Source organism: Salvelinus namaycush, chromosome 4 (genome assembly GCF_016432855.1).
Source record: "Salvelinus namaycush isolate Seneca chromosome 4, SaNama_1.0, whole genome shotgun sequence".
NCBI classification, from domain to species: domain Eukaryota; kingdom Metazoa; phylum Chordata; class Actinopteri; order Salmoniformes; family Salmonidae; genus Salvelinus; species Salvelinus namaycush.
In genome coordinates, this window is record NC_052310.1 from 43,289,450 (window position 1) to 43,306,204 (window position 16,755).

The window sequence follows — 16,755 nt, forward strand, 5'->3', positions numbered from 1 at the left end:
TCAGTTTGATGGAGGTGGTCCTGTGATTTGCCTTTCATAGAAAAGGGATTCTCTTGACTGACATTCCACAACGCTACAGTACATTGTTGCATTGCCAAACACCCAGGTTAGGATTCTGTCCCTCATACAGGTTTCATGTCTCTCTCAGGTCACTGCAGCTCAGCAGTCTTTCTGATAGACACCACTATACATGCTTCTAGGCTTTTCACCACAGCTCTTCGCTTCCCCTGTAGCTATACGTTCTGTTAACAGGGCCAAGGACCATAGACAGGACTATACCATTGAGATCACTGGAAAGGGAGATTCAATATTACTTCAGATGAGATGTGTTTCTTTGACATGGCGCCTGTTGTCTTTTTGCCCTTCACAAGGAGATACACTTACATAGAGGGACTGCATCTTCCATACAATTGGGCTATCTCTGTTTCCTGACATTGCTGGATCCTGTTTCACCCATTGTTTTAATGAGCTTTTGAATTGTTTTGAAATTGGTATCACATAAATTGTTTTTCATATGACCCCCAATTCAGCTACTGTAACTGTGTAGTATGTCAAATCATCAGCTTTATCAAGGGGGGAGAAATACAAACGCCAGAGGGACCGCTAGGAATATTCAATTGTGGCATTGTGAATATATTACTTTAAACATTTAAAATGTGCAAAATACCATTATTTGTGTATATCTTGTTGAGCATTGTCATGCATGTCTGTGCATGACAAGAGAGTAAGTCTGGGTAAAACAGGAGCCTAGTGAGAGAGGGTCACAGGCACAAACCAGTTGTTCAGTTTAAAATCATCAAAACCACTGTTAACATCACACTTTTCTCAAAATGGAGGTGAAGAGGAGAGGGTGGAAGAAAGGGTGGGAAAAAAATAGAGAGAGTCAATGAAGAGGGGATGAGACAAACGGATGGCAAAAAGCAAGAACTCAACAGAAACGTTGGGACTAATCCAATGGAACAGGGTGAGTAATGCAACAATGAGAGAAACCAAGTATAGATGAGATACCATTGGTGCTGAAGATGATATGCTGCTGTCTTTGGTGCTGCTGGTACTGCTCACTACACTGTTTTTATTGTTGTTTGTCTGCGGCTGGGACAACAAAAAAAACAACAACACAAAATGACTTCTACAGAGTGCCCACATAAAAAAGGACTATAGTATACTATGGTATACATACTATAATATTCACTGTAGTGTTTTTGTGGGCTTTACTCCAGAATTCACTGTAGTATTTACTGTAGTATATTGTAGTATTTATAGTTAACTATAGTATAAATACTGTGGTAAAAAAAACCTGTAGTATATACTTAAGCAATAAGGCCCACGGGGGTGTGGTATGTGGCCAATATACCACGGCTAACGGCTGTTCTTAGCCACGGCGCAACGCGGAGTGCCTGGATACAGCCTTTAACCGTGGTATATTGGCCATATACCACAAACCCCCGAGGTGCCTTACTGCTATTGTAAATTGGTACCAACGTAATTAGAGCAGTAAAAAGAAATGCTTTGTCATACCAGTGGTATACAGTCTGATATACCACGGCGGTCAGCCAATCAGCATTCCGGGCTCAAACCACCCAGTTTATAATAGTAATAATTAATGTAGGGTTTTTGCGGATTGTAGTATACTGTAGAGCGCTGCTACCTGACCCGAGCCCGATGGGCCCCGACATTATACATCGGGTTATGCTCGGGTAGAGCTTGTTTTTTTATCAATCAGTAGGGTACGGGCAAGGCCTGGGTATCACTAAATTGATCACTAACAATTTTAAGCTGAGCCATTTGCTCGTGCTCTGCTGCATAGTACAGACATACAGTTGAAGTAGGAAGTTTACATACACCTTAGCCAAATACATTTAAACTCAGTTTTTCACAATTTCTGACATTTAATCCTAGTAAAAATCCCCTGTCTTAGGTCCGTTAAGATCACCACTTTATTTTAAGAATGTGAAATGTCAGAATAATAGTAGAGAGAATGATTTATTTCAGCTTTAATTTCTTTCATCACATTCCCAGTGGGTCAGAAGTTTACATACACTCAATTAGAATTTGGTAGCATTGCCTTTAAAGTGTTTAACTTGGGTCAAACATTTCGGGTAGCCTTCCACAAGCTTCCCACAATAAGTTGGGTGAATTTTGGCCCATTCCTCCTGACAGAGCTGGAGTAACTGAGTCAGGTTTGTAGGCCTCCTTGCTCGCACACGCGTTTTCAGTTCTGCCCACAAATTTTCTATGGAATTGAGGTCAGGGCTTTGTGATGGCCACTCCAATACCTTGACTATGTTGTCCTTAAGCCATTTTTCCACAACTTTGGAAGAATGCTTGGGGTCATTGTCCATTTGGAAGACCCATTTGCGACCAAGCTTTAACTTCCTGACTGATGTCTTGAGATGTTGCTTCAATATATCCACATCATTTTCCTCCTCATGATGTCATCTATTTTGTGAAGTGCACCAGTCCCTCCTGCAGCAAAGCACCCCCACAACATGATGCTGCCACCCCCATGCTTCACAGTTGGGATGGTGTTCTTTGGCCTACAAGCCTCCCCCTTTTTCCTCCAAACATAACGATGGTCATTATGGCCAAACAGTTCTATTTTTGTTTCATCAGACCAGAGGACATTTCTCCAACAAAAAGTACGATCTTTGTCCTCATGTGCAGTTGCAAACCGTAGTCTGGCTTTCTTATGGCGGTTTTAGAGCAGTGGCTTCTTCCTTGCTGAGCGGCCTTTCAGGTTTTGTCAATATAGGACTCGTTTTACTGTGGATATAGATACTTTTGTACCTGTTTCCTCCAGCATCTTCACAAGGTCCTTTGCTGTTGTTCTGGGATTGATTTGCAATTTTCGCACCAGAGTACATTCATCTCTAGGAGACAGAATGCATCTCCTTCCTAAGCGGTATGACGGCTGCGTGGTCCAATGGTGTTTATACTTACGTACTATTGTTTGTAGATGAACGTGGTACCTTCAGGCTTTGGAAATTGCTCCCAAAGATGAACCAGACTTGTAGAGGACTACAATTATTTTTCTGAGGTCTTGGCTGATTTCTTTTGATTTTCCCATGATGTCAAGCAAAGAGGCACTGAGTTTGAAGGAAGGCCTTGAAATACATCCACAGGCACACCTCCAATTGACTCAAATGATTCAATTAGCCTATCAGGAGCTTCTAAATGCCATGACATCCTTTTCTGGAATTTTCCAAGCTGTTTAAAGGCACAGTCAACTTACTGTATGTAAACTTCTGACCCAATGGAATTGTGATACAGTGAATTATAAGTGAAATAATCTGTCTGTAAACAATTGTTGGAAAAATTACTTGTGTCATGCACAAGATGTCCCAAGATGTCCTAACCGACTTGCCAAAACTATAGTTTGATAACAAGAAATTCGTTTGAGTGATTGAAAAACGAGTTTTAATGACTCCAACCTAAGTGTATGTAAACTTCCGACTTCAACTGTATCTGACTAAGATCATAACATGGTGTCAGAAGTGCTTCAACCTCGTCAAATATAAGAAGGGAGAGATTATTTCACCAAAAACAATAATGTTCTTTGAGTTTTGTCGGAGTTTAGAGTGACGAACAGTAGCTAACAGCTAACTGCTCTCTAATGTCTAGTCATTGAGCAGAGCATCCCAAGCGGAGCCGTTGCTATGGTTACTCGCAGACTCAGAGCCACCATGAGTAGAGCGCGTGCAGAGCGAACAGCACGCAGGAGCGAGTGACAGACAGAGAGGAGCAGTTAATGGATTTACTAATGGAAGAAAGTTATTTTGGGTTTTGGGCAGGACCGGGCCTTACATTTGGCAGAAGTAATCGGGCCTGGGAAGGGTAGGGTCTGAACAGAGCAGGCATGTGTAGGGCTCAGGTTTAAAATTCATGCTCCTGCAGGGCTCTAGTATAGTTTAGTATTTACTGTAGTGTTTTTGCAGACTGTTGTATTCTGCAGTATTTACTATTGTGTTTTAGTATTATTATCTTTGACATAGAAGTGCAAGCTTTCTCCTTGAAGTAACTACTGGAGCAATTCACTTTATATAGAAAAGTATGTGGACATCCCTTCAAATGAGTGGATTTGGCTATTTCAGCCACACTCGTTGCTGACAGGTGTATAATATTGAGCACACAGCCATGCAATCTCAAAAGACAAAGATTGGCAGTAGAATGGCCTTACTGAAGAGCTCAGTGACTTTCAACATGGCACCGTCATAGGATGCCACCTTTCCAACAAGTCAGTTTGTCAAATTTCTGCCCTGCTAGACTGTAAGTGCTATTATTGTGAAGTGGAAGCGTCTAATGTGTTGTAAAGTGTTGTAAAGCTCGCTGCCATTGGACTCTGGAGATGTGGAAACACGTTCTCTGGAGTGATGAATCACGCTTCACCATCTGCCAGACCAATGGACGAATATGGGTTTGGTGGATGCCAGGAGTACCTTCCCCAATGCATAGTGCCAACTGTAAAGTTTGGTGGAGGAGGAATAATGGTCTGGGGCTGTTTTTCATGGTTTGGGCTAGGTCCTTTAGTTTCAGTGAAATCTTAACTGCAATGACACTTTAGATGATTCTGTGCTTCCAACTTTGTGGGGAATGCCCTTTCCTGTTTCAGCATGACAAACCCCTGTGCACAAAGCGAGGTCCATACAGAAATGGTTTGTCAAGATCGATGTGGAATAACTTGACTGGCCTGCACAGAGCCTGACCTCAACCCCATCAAACACCTTTGGGATGAATTGGAACGCCGTCTGCAAGCCAGGCCTAATCACCCGACATCAGTGTCCGACCTCACTAATGTTCTTGTGGCTGAATGGAAGCAAATCCCTGCAGCAATGTTCCAACATCTAGTGGAAAGCCTTCCCAGAAGAGTGGAATCTATTATAGCAACAAAGGGAGGACCAACTCCTTCTTAATGCCCATGATTGTGGAATGAGATGTTCAAAAAGCATGTGTCCACATACTTTTGGCAATGTAGTGTACAAAAAAAGAGCACATTTTCCATAACCTGTTGGCAGGTAGAACTGGGGTCTGAACAGATAATTCAGCGCTTCCAATCTTTTCTATAACCTGTCATGTAAGAGATGTCTTCTTCAGGCTACTGTAAATATGAGTTGTCTGCATAGACATATATGCCTGCAGTGTGCCTACCAGTGTGTTTGGGTGGTGTTTTTGCAGGGGACAATTGTTGAATACTGTCTTCTGCACAGTACGCACTGCTTTAAATTTCAGCAGCAGTGTTTTCCCTTTAATACATCAAATGACTGCCTCTTGAAAGTCACAAGGAATTTGTAGGTCTAGAAAACCTCGCTCTGAAGACATTGACACTTCCGTGCGAGCACATTAACATTCTTGACACTAAATGACGTTAGCGTTTTTCTTTCATTCCGGCTGCCTGTGTGGAGGTCTCTATCTGGGTGGTTTTAAGTGGTTTTAAGTCTGTGTCTACCTCTTGAGTGATGTCTTGCTGCATTAGTGTCTGCCGTCTTTGTGGATATTAACATTTCTAAATACACAGGAATAACAACACATGCACTGTAATAATAACTAAGGACTTTGAGAGTAGAAACAGACAGGATCCAGCACTTCAACCTCAATATTGACCGGTACCTGCTGGGGTAAAGAAACCACAGTCCCTGAGGAAAAGCAAAGAACATAGTCTGCGCCACCTTGTGGAGTCAGATCAGAATGAACACTTAACGTCTATGGACTCCAAAGAGACAACTAGATAGTCAATATCGAATAGCTACAGAATCTGGTTGAGGAATGAAGAATAAGATACTAGTGGCGTCCAAGTCTGTGCATGCAGTGAAAGGCCTTGATGAGAAGGTTATTGTTTCTCCCAAATGGAGAATGTATGGATCTGGAGGTTTTCCTGAGTAAGACAATGAAGAGCAAGTTGCATAGAGAAGAAGAAATGGATCGATTAAAGTCTCTTGCCAACAACCCCACAGCCTGACTGTTGCATAAAGAAACAACACTAGACTCGAAAATAACTTCAAGGCAAAGAAGCCTTCAGAAAGTATTCACACCCCTTGACTTTTTACACATTTAGTTGTGTTAAGTCCTGGATTTAAAATGGATTCAATTGATATTTTGTGTCACTGGCCAACAGACAATAACTCGTAATGTCAAAGTGGAATTATGCTTTTAGACATTTTTACGAATGAATTAAAAATGAAAAGTTGAACTGTCTTGAGTCAATAAGTATTCAACTCCTTTCTTATGTTGATCCTAAATAAGTTCAGGAGTAAAAATGTGCTTAACAAGTCACATAATAAGTTGCATGGACTCACTCTGTGTGCAATAATAGTGTTTAACATGATTTTTTAATTACTACCTTATCTCCGTACCAAACACATACAATTGAATTACAATCACAGATTCAACCACAAAGACCAGGGAAGCTTTCCAATGCCCCGAAAAGAAGGGCACCTATTGGTAGATAGGTTAAAAAAGAAGACATTAAATGTCCCTTGGTGGGTGATGAAGTTATTAATTACACTTTGGATGGTGTATCAATATACCCAGTCACTACAAAGATACAGGCGTCCTTCCTAACTCAGTTGCCGGAGAGGAAATTGCTCAGGGATTTCACCATGAGGCCAATAGCCACTTTAAAACAGTTACAGAGTTTAATGACTGTGATATGAGAAAACCTGGGGATGGATCAACAACATTGTAGTTACTCCACAATACTAACCTAACGACAGAGTCAAAAGAAGGAAGCCTGTACAGAATAAAAAATATTCCAAAACATGCATCCTGTTTAGGCACTAAAGTAAAACTGCAAAAAATGTGGGAAAGAAATTAGGCACTAAAGTAAAACTGCAAAAAATGTGGGAAAGAAATTAGGCACTAAAGTAAAACTGCAAAAAATGTGGGAAGGAAATTCACTTTATGTCCTGAATACAAAGTGTTTTGTTTGGGGCAAATCCAACGCAACACATAACCGAGTACCACTCTTCATATTTTCAGGCATCTCATTTACTGATGTAAATGAGATATTTCTGTATTTAATTTTCAATACATTTGCAAACATTTCACTGTGTTTTCATTATGGGTTATTGTACTGTACATGTGTGCAAATGGGTGAGCGAAACAAATACATGTAATCCATTTTGAATTCTGTCTGTAACACAACAAAATGTGGAATAAGTCAAGGGGTATTAATACTTCCTGTAGGCACTGTCACGAAATTCGCAACTATCCGTTTAACAGAGAGGTTCTTTAGGAATTCATGAGAGGTGTTGAAAGGTGTAGAGAACTGTATTCCGTCAATAAAAGGTTAACAGCAATATGCTGTTCAGATTTCAGCTGGTACTGAAATACTTAACGGTGACTAAATGACAGTGTAACCTTTTGACACTCTCTGACGTGCTCACTGGTGCTCAATGCTCATATTCCCCAGAAACTGAACAGGAAACTAGGCGTATGTCGCAAGTTACAACTTCACAGGAGAGCCGTTTGAATGTAAAAAAAAAAATTTTTAATCAAAATGCGTTTTTTGGCAGAAATGCCTTCTCGAACATGTGAACTTTCATATGCCTTAATAACAAACTTTTATGCCATCTGTAAATATGAATACAATTGTTAAATTAGTAGCCTAGTTGGTTAAGCCACAGAAAAAGGCAGCAACCTTTCCGCTAGCCATGATTGGCTGAGATAATGAGTGGGCTGGACATGCCGAGAGATGAGTTCCAACACCGGTTGAATATGGCCGTAATTAAATTGTTGCCAGGAGCACAGTTACGCCCTGGATAACATGAAAACAGCCCTGCTAGGGCGAGTAAAATGGTCAGAGTTTGTGTGGGGGCTGAAGCTTAAGATGATTCTTATGGCATTGCACACGGTCAGTGTGAACCAGAGTGACTTGACAAAACAACAATGGGCCAAGCAAGCTGTACATACAAAACGGAAAGGACACAGGACATCTTATTTAATGAAAGGGGTTGCAGTCTGCCGTGAAGCTTTCATCCATCCATATGGGTAAGAGTCTAGCTACTGTTTCAGATATTATACAGTTGAAGTCAGATGTTTACATACACCTTAGCCAAATACATTTAAAGTCAGTTTTTCACAATTCCTGACATTTAATCGTAGTAAAGATTCTCTGTCTTAGGTCAGTTAGGATTACCACTTTATTTTAAGAATGTGAAATGTCAGAATAATAGTAGAGAGAAATATCTACAGTGGGGCAAAAAAGTATTTAGCCAGCCACCAATTGTGCAAGTTCTCCCACTTAAAAAGATGAGAGGCCTGTCATTTTCATCATAGATACACTTCAACTATGACAGACAAAATGAGAAAGAAAAATCCAGAAAATCACATTGTAGGATTTTTAATTAATTTATTTGCAAATTATGGTGGAAAATAAGTATTTGGTCACCTACAAACAAGCAAGACTTCTGGCTCTCACAGACCTGTAACTTCTTCTTTAAGAGGCTCCTCTGTCCTCCACTCGTTACCTGTATTAATGGCACCTGTTTGAACTTGTTATCAGTATAAAAGACACCTGTCCACAACCTCAAACAGTCACACTCCAAACTCCACTATGGCCAAGACCAAAGAGCTGTCAAAGGACACCAGAAACAAAATTGTAGACCTGCACCAGGCTGGGAAGACTGAATCTGCAATAGGTAAGCAGCTTGGTTTGAAGAAATCAACTGTGGGAGCAATTATTAGGAAATGGAAGACCAAGACCACTGATAATCTCCCTCGATCTAGGGCTCCACGCAAGATCTCTCCCCGTGGGGTCAAAATGATCACAAAATGATGCAAAAATCCCAGAACCACACGGGGGGACCTAGTGAATGACCTGCAGAGAGCTGGGACCAAAGTAACAAAGCCTACCATCAGTAACACACTACGCCGCCAGGGACTCAAATCCTGCAGTGCCAGACGTGTCCCCCTGCTTAAGCCAGTACATGTCCAGGCCCGTCTGAAGTTTGCTAGAGAGCATTTGGATGATCCAGAAGAAGATTGGGAGAATGTCATATGGTCAGATGAAACCAAAATAGAACTTTTTGGTAAAAACTCAACTCGTCGTGTTTGGAGGACAAAGAATGCTGAGTTGCATCCAAAGAACACCATACCTAGTGTGAAGCATGGGAGTGGAAACATCATGCTTTGGGGCTGTTTTTCTGCAAAGGGACCAGGACGACTGATCCGTGTAAAGGAAAGAATGAATGGGGCCATGTATCGTGAGATTTTGAGTGAAAACCTCCTTCCATCAGCAAGGGCATTGAAGATGAAACGTGGCTGGGTCTTTCAGCATGACAATGATCCCAAACACACCGCCCGGGCAACGAAGGAGTGGCTTCGTAAGAAGCATTTCAAGGTCCTGGAATGGCCTAGCCAGTCTCCAGATCTCAACCCCATAGAAAATCTTTGGAGGGAGTTGAAAGTCCGTGTTGCCCAGCAACAGCCCAAAAACATCACTGCTCTAGAGGAGATCTGCATGGAGGAATGGGCCAAAATACCAGCAACAGTGTGTGAAAACCTTGTGAAGACTTACAGAAAACGTTTGACCTCTGTCATTTCCAACAAAGGGCATATAACAAAAGTTTATCTCAATACTTTGTTATTGACCAAATACTTATTTTCCACCATAATTTGCAAATAAATTCATTAAAAATCCTACAATGTGATTTTCTGGATTTTTTTCTCTCATTTTGTCTGTCATAGTTGAAGTGTACCTATGATGAAAACTACAGGCCTCTCTCATCTTTTTAAGTGGGAGAACTTGCACAATTGGTGGCTGACTAAATACTTTTTTGCCCCACTGTATTTCAGCTTTTATTTCTTTCATCACATTCCCAGTGGGTCAGAAGTTTACATACACTCAATTAGAATTTGGTAGCATTGACTTTAAACTGTTTAACTTGGGTCAAACGTTTCGGGTAGCCTTCCACAAGCTTCACACTAAGTTGGGTGAATTTTGGCCCATTCCTCCTGACAGAGCTGGTGTAACAGTCAGGTTTGTAGGCCTCCTTGCTCGCACACGCTTTTTCAGTTCTGCCCACAAATTTTCTATAGGATTGGGGTCAGGGCTTGCTTGGGGTCATTGTCCATTTGGTAGACCCATTTGCAACCAAGCTTTAACTTCCTGACTGATGTCTTGAGATGTTGCTTCAATATTTCCACATAATTTTCCTCCTCATGATGCCATCTATTTTGTGAATTGCACCAGGCCCTCCTGCAGCAAAGCACCCCCACAACATGTTGCTGCCACCCCCATGCTTCACGGTTGGGATGGTGTTCTTCAGCCTGCAAGCCTCCCCCTTTTTCCTCCAAACATAACGATTGTCATTGTGGCCAAACAGTTCTATTTTTGTTTCATCAGACCAGAGGACATTTCTCCAAAAAGTACGATCTTTGTCCCCATGTGCAGTTGCAAAGCGTAGTCTGGCTTTTTATGGTGGTTTTGGAGCAGTGGCTTCTTCCTTGCTGAGCGGCCTTTCAGGTTATGTCGATATAGGACTTGTTTTACTGTGGATATAGATACTTTTGTACCTGTTTCCTCCAGCATCTTCACAAGGTCCTTTGCTGTTGTTCTGGGTTTGATTTGCACTTTCAGCACCAAAGTACGTTCATCTCTAGGAGACAGAATGCGTCTCCTTCCTGAGCGGTATGACGGCTGTGTGGTCCCATGGTGTTTATACTTGCGTGCTATTGTTTGTACAGATGAACGTGGTACCTTTCAGGCGTTTGGAAATTGCTCCCAAGGATTAATCAGACTTGTGGAGGTCTACAATTTTTTTTCTGAGGTCTTGGCTGATTTTCCCATGATGTCAAGCAAAGAGGCACTGAGTTTGAAAGTAGGCCTTGAAATACATCCACAGGCACACCTCCAATTGACTCAAATGATGTCAATTAGCCTATCAGAAGCTTCTAAAGCCATGACATCATTTTCTGGAATTTTCCAAGCTGTTAAAAGGCACGGTCAACTTAGTGTATGTAAACTTCTGACCCATAGGAATTGTGATACAGTGAATTATAAGTGAAATAATCTGTCTGTAAACAATTGTTGGAAAAATTACTCGTGTCATGCACAAAGTAGATGTCCTAACCGACTTGCCAAAACTATAGCTTGTTTTCAAGAAATTTGTGGAGTGGTTGAAAAACGAGTTTTAATGACTCCAACCTAAGTGTATGTGAACTTCCGACTTCAACTGTACATTTCTAATTTTGTCAGAAAGTTCTGTTCATTGCAAGTTAAAGCTTGCTGTTAGCTAGCTAGCTGAAGTTCGATGGCTGGCTGTCTAGCTAAAATTGAACCTACTATATTTGGTTAACTTTAGCTAGCTATGACAATCAGTTTTGTATTGCTAGTACTCTATGGTTTGGGATTATAGTTAATTGTTTAGCTAGCTAACGTTAACTTTATAGTTGATGTATGCGCTTTAGAATGTTTTAATTGTATGTCCTTTTTTCAATTTTATTTTACCATTTCTATCATGTTAGATATTAGCCACTATCGGGAGCCACCTTCAGTAATACCCACATACATGTATATCTGTCACTTTAGTGTTTGTTTTCTTCAATTTGTAGCTTACATTTTGCATTATACCATAAATTCCGTTTACCTTCCTTTCCTCTGTCACGTCTGTGGAGTTGTTCCTGAGGGTCGCTATCATTTGTGGATCATATTAGCCTATTTGAATCATTATGGAACACAGACCACATGTAGAAGTTTAAACCTGGAGCCAGGCGTATGGTTCACGACGACTAGAACGTTGTCATACAGTTCCATGATTAGTGAGGAATTAGGGTGGATTTATAGGACTATTATTCAAACCTTATTTTCTACCTTCCAATATTTCATGGATTAAATATGACAACTTTCAGGAGGAATCAAACCACTTTATTTTTTATTCATCAATATATTTAGTGCGTAAAACCTGGTTATTGTACCCTACAAACCTGTTTTTTTATGATTCATTCACACTTTCCTAACCCTAAAACGTGTCTACAAAATCAGAGTAAATAATCTGAAACACAACCAAAACAAACAAATGTATCCAACAAATGTGTTGGGTCACAAGCTTGATGTAGTCATTGCTTTCTATGAATATGGGAACAAATACTTTTGACTACTGTAATACACATATAAGTGAATTTGTCCCCAAAAATGTTCAACGGTTCACCAGATATGGATTAAAATACCCTAAAATGAAAGGTGACAGTCTGCACTTTAACCTCATAGTCATTGTATCGTTACAAATCCAAACTGAGGCAGTACATAGCCAAAACAAGAAAAACTGAGTCACTGTCCCAATACTTTTGGAGTTCACTGTATTTAGATGGCTTTCTTTTCATTGATCCCTATATTCTGAACCCGTTCTCTCCATGTATTCTAGTCAGTCTGTTGACAAAATTCGAATTAAAGGTACACCGTATTGAAAGAGATGGTTTAAGATAAATGTACTGAAACCCCATTGTATGAAAACTCCACAAGAAAATATGTTGGCAACCAAGTGGAAGGGTTTTCAATCGTTGAATTAAATGTATTTAGCGTGTGCATTGGAACCACGCCTGAAAAGCCCGGTATGCACCTGCATAAGGTAAGTCTGAATACCAACTACTGAGAAGTGCGTCGGTAAGGCGACCGTAGGAAAGGCTTACATTTCTTGAGTCGGAATTGGCCCAATACTGTATAGCCTACCCTATTTTTACAGCTATTCTACATTGCATATATTTTCATGGTGTTGTGGGGAGTGTGCAGAGGTGGTAAGTATGGGGTTTGAGGTAGTGCTGGTTTGGCGTGGTGCAGAGGGGCCAGAGAGGAGGGGGGCCCGGCTGTGGGATGGACCCTAATGATTCTCAGAGACATGTGAGGTAAGTAGGTGACTGCACATGCATGCACTCCACATCTCCTGTGCCTCACCCTTACCTAATTCCGGGACTCAAGGTCTGCAGCACTGCTGGATTTTATCCTTCCACTCTAATCAGGGACTAATTCAGACCTGGAACACCAGGTGATTGGAATCTCTGGTCAATCAGTAACACTGATCAATCAATCAACTACCAGGAAGAAAATAAAACCAGAGGTAGTGCGGACCTCAAGGCATGGATTTGACTACCCCTGTCCTGTGGGTTACTAAAGAGAGGCTGGGATTGGATAACCATTTCAGTGTGACCCCAAAATATGTATTGTTCACAAGAGACAAGTGAAGTCTCCACCCATTTTCGTTTCTACTGGGTTGTTGCTGCTAAAGATTGTTTTGCGGGCAACCAAGACAGAAAAAACTAAAGTTGGAAAAAATAGTGTCTTGAAGGAGAAAAAAAACATGAGGGTCTAATAAATACTTGAAGACCTGAGAAATAAAGAATAAAAAAATATTGATATTTACAACAGCACAAATGCCCCCTGTTGCTAGGCCAAGCCTGCTGCCATGGGATACATTGCCATGGTGGTGGCAATAAGTATGTGTGGTGGGGGGGTCCTCAGAGAGAAAGAGTCACTTGTGTGTCCATTTTCAAACAGATCCTGAAAAGCCTGCTTTAAATGTCCTCTCTCCTATACAGAACAAATGTCCTATTTCTTTTCCGCTGCAGTTCTTTTATGGCCCATTTTTTCTGCTGTTTGGAGGGTTGTAAGGGAGAGACCTTGGCTATGGTTTGGGGTTTGAGTTTTTGGCTTGGCACTGACCTACAGCTTCCTTCTAGGCAACTCTAGAGCTGTGAGCCGAGGTGAGGGGTGCTACTCTGTGGGGAGACAGTAGGCTAGTCCATAGGCAGGTAGGCTTGGTCTGGCTGCTAGGGTGAGCATTGACGGGGAATGCAGATGCAGGGAGGGGATGTGTGTGTGTGTGTGTGTGTGTGTGTGTGTGTGTGTGTGTGTGTGTGTGTGTGTGTGTGTGTGTGTGTGTGTGTGTGTTTGGGTGGGTGTCGATGTGTTTGGGACTCTTTTCCTCAGAGAGAAAGAGTCACTTGTGTGTCCCTTTTCAAACAGATCCTGAAAAGCCTGCTTTAAATGTCCTCTCTCCTATACAGAACGAATGTCCAGTAGGCTTTGTCCTGCGTCTAAAAAAAAACTTGAACTCCATCTATGCCTGCTCTTTGGAGGGTTGTGAGAGAGAGACCTTGGCTATGGTTTGGAGTTTGAGTTTCTGGCTTGGCACTGACCTACAGTACAGCTTCCTTCTAGGCAACCTTGGAGCTGTGAGCCGAGGTGAGGGGTGAGGGGACCTACTCTGTGGGGAGACAGTGGGCTAGTCCATAGGCAGGTAGGTTTGGGCTGGTTTCTAGGGAGAGCATTGATGGGGAATGCAGATGGTGTGTGTGTGTGTGTGTGTGTGTGTGTGTGTGTGTGTGTGTGTGTGTGTGTGTGTGTGTGTGTGTGTGTGTGTGTGTGTGTGTGTGTGTGTGTGTGTGTGTGTGTGTGTGTGTATGTATCTGTTAATGTGTGTGCATGTACAGTACGTGAGAGTGTGTATGTGCGTTTCAGCTCATGTACTGTAGGTATGGGTTCCGCGGAAGGGAAATGGTTCTGGTGGTGAGAATGTTGGGGGATGTTGGATGGAGTTGAGAGAGCCAATGGAATTCCAACAAGACAAACTGCCACAGACCCTCTAGCACCTCAACCGAGAGAGAAAGAGAGAGAGAGTGAAAAGACAGAGCAGATCTCACCATTAAACAAACACTGGAGCTGGACTTCCTTTTCTGAACAGATAGCGACAGAGAGGAGGGGAAAAACAGGGAATCATAGGGGGAAAGGAACCAATAAAAATAGGACAAATAAAGCTTCCAGTTAGATCCCAAAGAGAAAGAAAAAGCACCACAAGAGCTTTGAGAGGGACAAATGGGAAACATAAGAGGGAGGGCTTCTTAACAATAAAACAAAATGACATAGCTATAAAGCAATATGGATCTATTAACTTCAGGATCGGTGGGTCCCCCATTGGACATTTGAGCTAGCGTAGGCTAATGCGATTAGCATGAGGTTGTAAGAACAAGAAAATTTCCCAGGACATAGACATATCTGATATTTGCAGAAATCTTAAATTCTTGTAAATCTAACTGCACTGTTCAATTTACAGTAGCTATTGCAGTGAAATATACCATGTTATTGTTTGAGGAGAGTGCACAGTTATGAACTTGAAAAGTTATTAATAAACCAATTAGGCACATTTGGGCAGTCTTGATACAACATTTTGAACAGTAATGCAATGGTTCATTCCAGTCCAAAACGTTGCACATACACTGCTGCCATCTGGTGGCCAAAGTCTAAATTGTGCCTGGGATGGAATAATACATTATGGCCTTTCTCTTGAATTTCAAAGATGATGGTACAAAAAAGATACAAAAAACGGTTGGTTTTTTCTTTGTATTGTCTTTTACCAGATCTAATGTGTTATATTCTCCTACATTCCTTTCACATTTTCACAAACTTCAGTGTTTCCTTTCAAATGGTATCAAGAATATGCATATCCTTGCTTCAATGCCTGAGCTACAGGCATTTAGATTTGGGTATGTCTTTTAGGCAAAAATTAAAAAAAAAAAGGGGCAGATCCTTATTAATATTCGACACATTTTGCCAGCTAAAATAAAATGGTTTGAAAATCTCCTGGAACTTAAATTCTTAATGTGTGTGTGTGCATGTGATGTAACCTTAAGGTGGGTCACAATTGTGTACTTAGTTGATGTTATGATATCTATGACCATTGGATATCCATTCATGCCTTATTTTATATATATATATATATATATGATTGATATTTGTAAATTGACACAACGATATCGTGCCAGAGCCGGCCATGATTACAAACACCTGCATGTGTCCAATGGAAACCTATATTAAAGCAATAAGGAGTGAAGAGGTGTGGTATATGGCCAATATACCATGGCTAAGGGCTGTTCTTATGTGCGATGCAACGCAGAGTACCTGGATACAGCCCTTAGCCATGGGATATTGCAGTGGTTGAAAAAATACCCAATTGTCATACTTGAGTAAAAGTAAAGATACCTTAATAGAAAATTACTCAAGTAAAAGTGAAAGTCACCCAGTAAAATATTACTTGAGTAAAAAGCTAAAAGTATTTGGTTTTAAATATACTTACGTATCAAAAGTAAAAGTATAAATAATTTCAAAATCCTTATATTAAGCAAAGCAGACGGCACCATTGAATGTTTTTTTTACATTCACGGATAGCCAGGGGCACACTGTAACACTCAGACATGATTTACATACGAATACGGAGAGCCAGGGGCACACTCCAACACTCAGACACGATTTACAGATAGCCAGGGGCACACTCCAACACTCAGACATGATTTACAGATAGCCAGGGGCACACTCCAACACTCAGACACGATTTACAGATAGCCAGGGGCACACTCCAACACTCAGACATGATTTACAGATAGCCAGGGGCACACTCCAACACTCAGACATGATTTACAGATAGCCAGGGGCACACTCCAACACTCAGACATGATTTACAGATAGCCAGGGGCACACTCCAACACTCAGACATGATTTACAGATAGCCAGGGGCACACTCCAACACTCAGACATGATTTACAGATAGCCAGGGGCACACTCCAACACTCAGACATGATTTACAGATAGCCAGGGGCACACTCCAACACTCAGACATGATTTACAGATAGCCAGGGGCACACTCCAACACTCAGACATGATTTACAAATGAAGCATGTGTGTTTAGTGAGTCCACCAGATCAGAGGCAGTAGGGATGACCAGGGATGTTCTCTTGGTAAGTGCGTGAATTGGGCCATTTTCCTGTCCTGCTAAG

The 16,755-nt window shown here is 41.4% G+C and overlaps 1 protein-coding gene across 1 annotated transcript in view; it reads right to left on the reverse strand.

Annotated features, from left to right (window-relative positions):
- The window catches only part of LOC120046553 (calcium/calmodulin-dependent protein kinase type II subunit gamma-like), a 136,142-nt gene that overhangs the window by 29,615 nt on the left and 89,772 nt on the right, over nt 1-16,755 (reverse strand). Inside the window, exon 14 of the mRNA XM_038991896.1 lies at nt 1,009-1,092. Coding sequence (XP_038847824.1) covers nt 1,009-1,092 — 84 coding nt within the window. The remainder of the gene's footprint in view (nt 1-1,008; nt 1,093-16,755) is intronic.